This window comes from Prunus persica, chromosome G1 (assembly GCF_000346465.2).
Source record: "Prunus persica cultivar Lovell chromosome G1, Prunus_persica_NCBIv2, whole genome shotgun sequence".
Lineage (NCBI taxonomy): Eukaryota > Viridiplantae > Streptophyta > Magnoliopsida > Rosales > Rosaceae > Prunus > Prunus persica.
Window position 1 is genome coordinate 994042 of NC_034009.1, and position 8947 is coordinate 1002988.

An 8947-nucleotide genomic window follows, 5' to 3' on the forward strand; every position below is an offset into this window, starting at 1 on the left:
AGGATCTTTCAATGCTTCAGAGACCTTGGTTGGAATATGGATAGCAGACAACTGATGCACAAAAGCCTTGAGTGGTTCAGACAGCTTCTCAGTGGATACATGATTTGCAATTGGATACTTGGATGTCTTGCCAATATCCGGTGAATAACGGTTTGGTGGCTTCCCACGATTTTGCCTGAAAGGTAATTGATATCCAATAGTTTTATCATCTAAATGCACAAGTCTAGTAGGAGTAGTTACCTCAAGGATATTCTCAGGAGATTGGTCTGTTGGTACTGTTGAGTTAGAAGGGGGGTCTTCATCTTGTTGTTCTGTATTGTCTGTAGGTGTGGGACTCGGATCAGAAATATCTTCGCATGGATCAGGTGGGTCAGGCAATTGATCGCTATGAATGGGCGATTGGTCACTTTTCAACAGAGAGTAATCTCGTGCTCCAGACTCGGGATGATCAATCATTTCTGTACATGGGAGAATTTCTTTGTTTGCCAAGTTGCTCCAATTCTGTTCTTCACTTCGTATCTCCCCCTGAAGCGCAGAATTGGATGATGGGTCATGAAAGAACAGCTCAGATTCCAGAAAAGTCACATCCAAAGTGACATAGGTTCGTTGGGTAGGAGGGTGATAACAGCGGAAGCGTGGTGGGCCCATAACCCACTGCTAACTCTTACACTGTCGCACACATGAGCTCTGCTCTTGTAGAAAATATAGTTGAGCAAAAGTCCAAACAATAATTTGTTTGAAAAATACAAAAATTTAACCTAATTGAAAGATTGCGTGGATATGCCATGCAAAATGAATTTAGGTTTTCTTCGATTTGTGTCCAAGTATACCAGACACTTTCAATTTTATGTTGCTATCATGTAGTGGCCGGTGGATATTATTCCAAGCCATAAAGATGTGGTTCCAATACATTTTTTCTGATATGTGTTGTGGGATTTTTGGACCATTTGGCTCCACTTCTGTCTTGCAAGGATTGATCTGGACTGGAGACCAAACATACAGGAAACCAAAATATATATGTGTCAACAAAATTTGTATGTTTTCCATCTTCATAGTTTTTAAGGAGAGGGGAGTTTCTCACACACACACTTTCAAAGTGTCATGCAAGTTCGAATTTGAGATCATTGATCTACAAATCAATACTATTTTCCACTGGACTAGACCCGTTAACAAAAATACTTTTAAATGAATGAAATTAGTTTACCAATTAAGACTGCAAATATTACAAAGCAAATGAAGCCATATCCTATACCTAACCTGTAGAGTCCCATGTGCCTCTTTAGCCTTTGCTTTGGCCACAGTAGTAGTGTGCTCAATTAATTATATGATGGGCTAGGATTTGGTGTAAATTAATTTGATTTGGTCACACTTCACAGGTGTACATTTGATTTTGAGCACAGCTAGCTTTATGTTGCATGTACCTAACAATGTTGGGCACAAAGGACTTGCATGGGACCAATTCACTGGCTTTGATATAAAGTACTGTACGCATCCAATTATAATGATACATGCAAATTAATATATATCCTCTACACAATATAATATGAGTGGACGATGAGTATATATATGTGTTATAATTGATATTAGTAAATTGATTACACAATACAACGGTGTTATAATCTAACTCAAAAATGACCGAGTTACATAAAAGACCGCATGTAGGTTGTAACTTGTATGTTAAAGGTTTAAGCAGCTTACCAAACTTACCTAATGCATGGGATCATCTTAATGTATCCTGCCCACCTAATGATGCTATAAGCAACAATATGTTTTGCAGGCTCGCCATTTCAACCTCTTGGGAATAATTCCAAAGAAATTTTGAACCAATTAATTAAGTACTCTCTCTCTCTCTCTCTCTCGGTGCGCAGTGCAGCTGCTGTGCATATCTATAAAATAAAAAAAATTGTTCATAGTTATTTTCGTTTTGTTGCTTGAAAGGGATGGTATTGTTGATTAAATAATGAGAGCTAGGATTAAAATACTCAAAGAAAAACTTGGTTAAATAACTTAAATTCTTCATAACCACATAGTAAGTACTGACGCTCGATATGTTGACATTCAAAGTAATATAATAAAAAAGAATGAAAATACAAGAATGATGTGGAGTACATAACAATTTTACAATATGCTGGCTAAAGTAAATAGAATCCATATTCAATGTCATTTAAAAAAGGGAAAAAATCACAACATAAATTACATGAAAGTTGCAACAAAATCCAAGGTGATTGATCTTCATAGATTATAACTTTACAAGAGATAAGAGGTGCTTTCCATGCCAATTAGAACAAGCTACTATAAGAAGAGGACAAGGGAGAAAAAGAAAAAAGAAAAGAAAAATCATACTTTGAAGTTCCCAGTCCAGTCGTCACCACACCCACCATTTTCCAACTACAACAGAGTCTTCACAAGATTTTCATGATTTAAATTAAATTTTTCCCAGAAATGAAAAAGTTCCACATTCCCTTTTGTTGTTTTTGTACCACAGAACCATAAAATATCACATTTACAAATTAATGATTTATATACACATAAAAAAGGAAAAGTTATGAAACTTGGTTGGTTGGTCGATGTCTTGCAAGTGGTTGGTTTAACAGGCTAACAGCTCGTGATGAGATAGAAAGACAGGAGGGTGAAAAAGAGAGGGCGTTTTGTCAGGTTTTGTGTTTGGGGTTGAATAGTGAAATCTTGGCCTTGTTGTCTCTAAAAGAGGAGTTGTAGTTGGCAATTAACTTTGTTCTGCTCTTGGTGGACTCTCCAAGGCTCTCTGCTTTCCTCGTCTTCCCTCCACAATAAACAATTATTCCATATCTTTCCCCCATTTTATCAAATATTCATAGCATGTTAAGCTATTAGCATTGGATGAGTCATCTGCTCTCTCTCTCTCTCTCTCTCTGTGTATTGAGATAATAGAAACAAGAAACAGCATATGGTGGTGAGGGAAAACATTTAACAAGGAGAAATAGCTAAAAATAGAACAAGGAATGAATGGTGTTACTGCCCCTGAACAGGATTACTCTGAGTTTGTAGAAGTTGATCCTACTGGAAGATATGGAAGAGTGAGCTGCTGTTCTCATTTCCTTTCCCTGTTTTTCAGCCCTCTTTGCTCTTTTGTGTTCATACAGAATTTTGGGTCTTGTTTTTTAACTTCAAGTTTGCTAAAGTTTGCTGCTTTTTGCAGTACAATGAAGTTCTTGGCAAAGGAGCTTCAAAAACAGTGTATGGTTCAATACCCTTTTCAAATTAGTGCACAAGTTTGAATTTTGGTTCAATACCCTTTTCAACTTAGCATACAAGTTTGAATTTTTATTACGGTGGCTGACTGGCTGGGCCTGTTTATGTACAAAAGTATGTGTTTTTTTTGTTTTTCATGTTATGTATTGGTCGTTGCAGCTATAGGGCCTTTGATGAGTATGAAGGGATTGAAGTAGCATGGAACCAAGTGAAGCTTTATGACTTCTTGCGGAACCCTGAAGATCTTGAGAGGCTCTACCGTGAAATTCATCTGCTCAAGACCTTGAAGCACAACAATATCATGAAGTTTTACTCTTCTTGGGTTGATACTGCTAACAGACACATTAACTTTGTTACTGAGATGTTTATTTCTGGTACTCTCAGACAGTAAGTTCCATTTTGCCTTCTAATCTGGTCTGAGTCTATAAATTTGGTTAATTATTCAATGTGGGTATATTTTGTATTGGCTTCCATGTTTAGGTATAGGCTAAAACACAAGAGAGTTAACATCAGAGCAGTGAAGCACTGGTGTAGGCAGATTTTGAAAGGGCTTCTTTATCTCCATAGCCATGACCCCCCTGTGATCCACAGAGATCTCAAGTGTGACAATATTTTCATCAATGGGAACCAAGGTGAAGTCAAGATTGGTGATCTTGGCCTCGCTGCTGTCCTCCGTAAATCGCATGCTGATCGTTGTGTTGGTAAGTGTTTCAAGCTGCTTAAAAGTCTTTTCAGTGATTAGAATATCTAGAATTGCTTTGAGAATTTGAGGTAATGAATTTTTTGACTGTTCAAGCATATGTCACAGCTTATAACAAACTGCTGGATATTTGTTATTCTAATAGCAAACTTGTAATCGGATAGAGTTTTTGCACTTTGAGATAATCTCATCTTTGTTTTGTTTCTCTCTTTCTTTGGTTGTTTTTCCTTGCTCAGGAACGCCAGAGTTCATGGCTCCAGAGGTTTATGAAGAGGAATACAATGAATTAGTTGACATTTATTCCTTTGGGATGTGCATCTTGGAGATGGTTACCTTTGAATATCCATACAGTGAATGCACTCATCCTGCTCAAATCTATAAGAAAGTTATCTCTGTAGGAACTCAAAACTCTCAATTTAATTTTCCAGATTGCTTTTTGTTTCTACCAATTGATTTATGTATTGAATTTTCATACAGGGGAAAAAACCAGAAGCTCTATACAAAGTAAAGGATCCTGAGGTGCGGCGTTTTGTTGAAAAATGCTTAGTGGCCGTGTCTCGTAGACTTTCTGCTAGGGAGCTTTTGAAAGACCCTTTTCTCCGGGTTGATGATTATGGATATGATTTAAGGTCAATAGAGTATCCAAGGGATATGTCTGAAATAGGGCCCCTCTTAAGACAACCTTACTCTGAACTTCATCACAGTAACAGCTCTTTGAGTAATGGGTATGGCCATTGTCTTGGTTATGAAACTGAAAATGATTTGGATTACCATTCGGTTGATTACAGATTGAGTGAAATTGATCTATTTGCTTGTCAAGAGGATGAGCATTTGGGTGATCTTGACCTCACAATCAAAGGAAGGAGGAGAGAAGATGATGGCATCTTTTTAAGGCTCAGAATTGCAGATAAAGAAGGTGAAAGTTTCAGTCTAATTCCTCAAGTATTCTAAATATCTTTTTTGTTATTTCCTGTAAATCCTGAAATGAAACTAAAGGTTCCTTCTCTCTGCAGGCCGCATCCGAAACATCTACTTCCCATTTGATACTGAGACTGACACGGCATTGAGTGTTGCTAGAGAGATGGTTGCTGAGCTTGATATCACAGACCAAGATGTGACAAAAATAGCAGAGATGATTGATGGTGAAATTGCTACCTTGGTACCAGGGTGGAAGAGTGGCCGAGGCATAGAACAAAGTCCCCATTGCAATAATGCAAGTTTTTGTCAAAATTGTGCCTCATATGGTTCCATTCTGGATTATGCATCATCAGATAGTCCAGGTGTCAAGAACCTCCAAGTTCTTCAGTGTTCTAAACATGGATCTGCTGCTGTCCATGGCCGTTTTGAAGAGATTACCTACCAAGTTCAAGGGTCAGAACAATGTCTTACAGATGGTGCACCCAGAACATCAAGCCATTCTAATGGTGTGCCCTATGCTGATATCTGGGCTCAAAGAGATGGACCAGAATCCAGCTCACATTGTTCAAGAGAGATCCATTGTGATGAAAATCATGAAACAATGGATGTAACAAACTTTGGAAAGGAAGAGAGAATTATAACTATGGACAATGAGAGCGACTCCAAAGCAAGAAATTCTTTCTCAGAGAAACTTTCAACCACTTCTGATCAATTAGATGATTATGAGAATGAGCTTCGTCAAGAACTAAGATGGCTCAAAGCAACGTATCAAATACAGTTGAGGGAGATTAGGGACCAACAGCTTGGAGTAAAACCAAAAACTTCAAGCCTAAGTCCAAATTCTGATCACTCGGAGCACAGGGAAAAGAATGGAGCTTTAATGTCCTTGGTTTCACCCCGGCGGACGACAGAAAACAAAAAACCTTCCCTGAAATGCTTTTCCTCAGGAAAGCAATTCACATATTTTCCAGAGGATGCTGAAAAGAAATATTTGGCAAACCAAAGTCTCCAAAATTGTGAGGCAATTGATGGGGCTTACAGTCCTGAGCAAATGATCACTGCAAAGAGTTTCTACGTAGGAGCGTTGCTTCCACACTCTCTTCACAGGGCAACTTCTCTACCAGTTGATGCTATAGATGTTTAAAGCCTGCAAACTTCTCTAATTCTGTCACCAGGTTTTAAGCCTCACACTCTCAAATAATACTAGCAGCTGCCTCTTTTCACAGATAGGAAAATTGAATGTGATGGATTTTAGTTGTACAATCAGAGAGATGTAATTTACAGTTTGTAGGTTCTGTTCTCCGATGTAAACAATTCAAGGTAAAATTTGGATCAACATGCATTGCTCCCTAACATGAAAGTAACAAGCCAGATTCCTTGAATTTCTGTGTCTCATCTCTCAGAAGGAAGGAGATTTTCTTATGACCCTCCTATCCCTATTGGAGATAAGGTTAATGTGATTTATGACGACTGCAGATGACAATGATGGTGTATTATAATGAATGCTGGCCACTAGAAGGTAGGAAATTACCATTTCCAAATCTTCACCCTCACAAGTTCTGTTTTGCCATCTAGGTCTTTACCTTGAGGGATAATAGCTACATTTTCCTTTCTACATTTCTCATTCTGAGCACCTAAAAGTCTATGAACTAACAGGTAACTGCTACAGTTTAGTCTGCGCTTAATGATCTAATTCCTTTTTCCCCACCCCTACCTTCCTTTGCTTTTCCTCCTTCCCATAAGTGAGCCTAAAAAAATACCACTTTAAGACGTTGTGGGTGGTTCTACTACGGAAGAAAAGTAGAATGGTCCAGCTAGCTCCACTAGTTTAGATATCATGGACCTAACTTCGGCGTCATGTGTGAGCAACTTGTCAACTTGAGCTAGATATTTGAGAATGAGATGCCACAAACAACCCAGGCCAAAAGAAAAAAAAAGCCACAACAAACGACATAATGCCTTAATATTGAAGGGGTGTATGCCATATTCAATTACAGAATGCAGCTACTTAATCAGCAGGTTTGTAAACGGACCGGTGCGCTAGAGCAGTGGAAAGGGGTTTGCAGACGAGTAGTCTCAAGTTTGAATCCCCATAACATCTTGGCAATGTGTGTGAGAAAACTCCCTCCTCTTTTCTAACTTTGGCGAAAACAAAAACCAGCATATTACATCTTCTTCACTACAAATTTAACGGACAAGGGTGAATTCGTCAACCTAACAAATACAACTGTGATGGCACTAAGTACGAATTTATATTGTGGAAAAATCTCTCACCTTTGGTTTCACAGTTTCACTTTAGTAACTGATGTTTGCATGATTGCTTCGTCCCCGCATGCGGCATGAAAACATTGAAAAGGCTTTTGGTCTTAGAAAAAGTGATTGTATAATCACAGTCACACGTAGACAGATTCCCTTATCATCATCACTCTCTTTTGAAAGGGTCTTTACGAAACGAAAACAAACAACCTTCCCATGTTGGGTTAAGTATCTGTCTATCTGAAAATCATGAAAAGTAGTAAAGCTAACTGTACGAAAAAGAAACAGCAACGCATGATCACTAACAACAACAGGACCACCTTACATTGAATATTGTTCAGCTCTTGTCATCCTCCTCCTCAGCTCCCTCCCTAACCTTTAATTTGTCATTGAAGCATCTCTGACTTTTCCACCTCAAACAGCTGATCAAGAAAAATGACTTATTGGTTTTGACATGCCAATTGAAACCTCCCTTTAACCCCCCCCCCATCATTTGCTATATACTGTCTCTTACATTGAATATGTATTCAACTTATACCGACTAGGTATTTGTCTAGTGATACTTTTTTTTTTTTTTCTTCTAATATTGGTTTTAAGTTCGAATCGCACTCACTTGTTGATTAAATACGGACTAGATAGTGTAGTGATACTTCTTTTTTCTAATATTGACCTCAAGTTTGAATCGCACTCACTGTTGATTAAAAAAATATATACAAAGAAAAAGGAAGAAAGTGCATGCACCACCGAAGCACTATGTGCACCTTGTCACCTAGCTAGGACCAGCTCTTTTGTCGGTGGTACGATGTTTGCTCAAAATAAGAGTGAAAAAATTAGTACCAATTATGTAGCAAATGGATATTGACTTATAGTGTCCCATGATAAGCCATCAAAGGGATGGACTCCATAATCCAACTCATTGTGATGAAAATCATGAACAATGATGTAACAAACTTTGGAAAGGAATAGAATTATAAAAGCAAAGAAATTCTATCTTAGACAAACTTTTAGCCACTTCTCATCTGTTAGATGTAGGGGCGGAGCCACACTTCGACCTGAAGTAGTTGTCTTAAACTCCAACATTTAAATTTATAATAAACTTCTGTAAATTTTGGAAAAATAGTGAAAAATCGTATTGTTAGCCTCCCCAACAGATGGGGACTTGGCTCCGCTACTGATTAGATGATTACGAGAATGAGCTTCGTCAAGAACTAACATGGCTCAAAGCAACGTATCAAATGCAACTGAGGGAGACTCCAACCCAAATTTAGGACCAACAGCTTGGAGTTAAACAAAAAAGCACATGGATTTTTTTCTTCTTCTTTCTTTAGTGCCTTGGGCTTATTTGACTTCTAACCCAAATGATGAAGTCCAAATCCAAACCGATTGGGCCTTGAATGGCATGAAACCGATTGTGTGTGCGTTTGTTTGTGTTAATTTTAGTGGTCTAATTCGTTATTTTTCTTTTTTCATTAGTAGGGAATGTTGCAACTCTTTGAATGTATTACTTGATTTTAGGATAACTGTTTCCACTGGCAATGCATGATCTAATTGAAAGCCTGTGTTTTAATTGATCCATGTTAACACTACATGCATGTTTTGAGCTTGTCGCCAAAACTCCTAATTTACTTGATTTCATACTTGTTATTTGAAAAAAAAAAATTATATTGAAAGAAAAGATTAAGGTTAACATAATTCTAATTCAGTCGTATGTATGATTTGGTGCCACAAATTCAAATTTAGAATTGCATTTTAACTCCTCCATGGATTATTATTATCATTATTATTATTTTTACTTGGAATAGGACTCAATATTAATTGCTAGCTACATAAGGGAAGCCGCGG

General features: G+C 37.7%; 1 protein-coding gene across 2 annotated transcripts; it reads left to right on the top strand.

Annotated features, from left to right (window-relative positions):
- Positions 2551 to 6231, top strand: LOC18793774 (probable serine/threonine-protein kinase WNK9). 2 transcript variants are annotated; one of them, XM_007225167.2, is made up of 7 exons: positions 2551 to 3056; positions 3179 to 3216; positions 3391 to 3618; positions 3712 to 3932; positions 4168 to 4325; positions 4409 to 4847; positions 4945 to 6231. In XM_007225167.2, the coding sequence occupies exons 1-7, from the start codon at positions 2982 to 2984 to the stop codon at positions 5991 to 5993; spliced, it is 2208 nt and encodes a 735-aa protein (XP_007225229.1). In that variant the 5' UTR covers positions 2551 to 2981; the 3' UTR covers positions 5994 to 6231. The 2 variants fall into 2 exon arrangements, with proteins under 2 accessions (XP_007225229.1, XP_020409676.1); XM_020554087.1 differs by lacking the exons at positions 2551 to 3056; positions 3179 to 3216 and having other exon boundaries at positions 3519 to 3605.

Coding starts and splice junctions, on each gene's coding strand:
- LOC18793774 (XM_007225167.2), top strand. CDS start 2,982: ATGAATGGTGTTACTGCCCCTGAACAGGATTACTCTGAGTTTGTAGAA. Junction 3,217..3,390: donor AAAGGAGCTTCAAAAACAGT/GTATGGTTCAAT, acceptor TGGTCGTTGCAG/CTATAGGGCCTTTGATGAGT. Junction 3,933..4,167: donor GCATGCTGATCGTTGTGTTG/GTAAGTGTTTCA, acceptor TTCCTTGCTCAG/GAACGCCAGAGTTCATGGCT.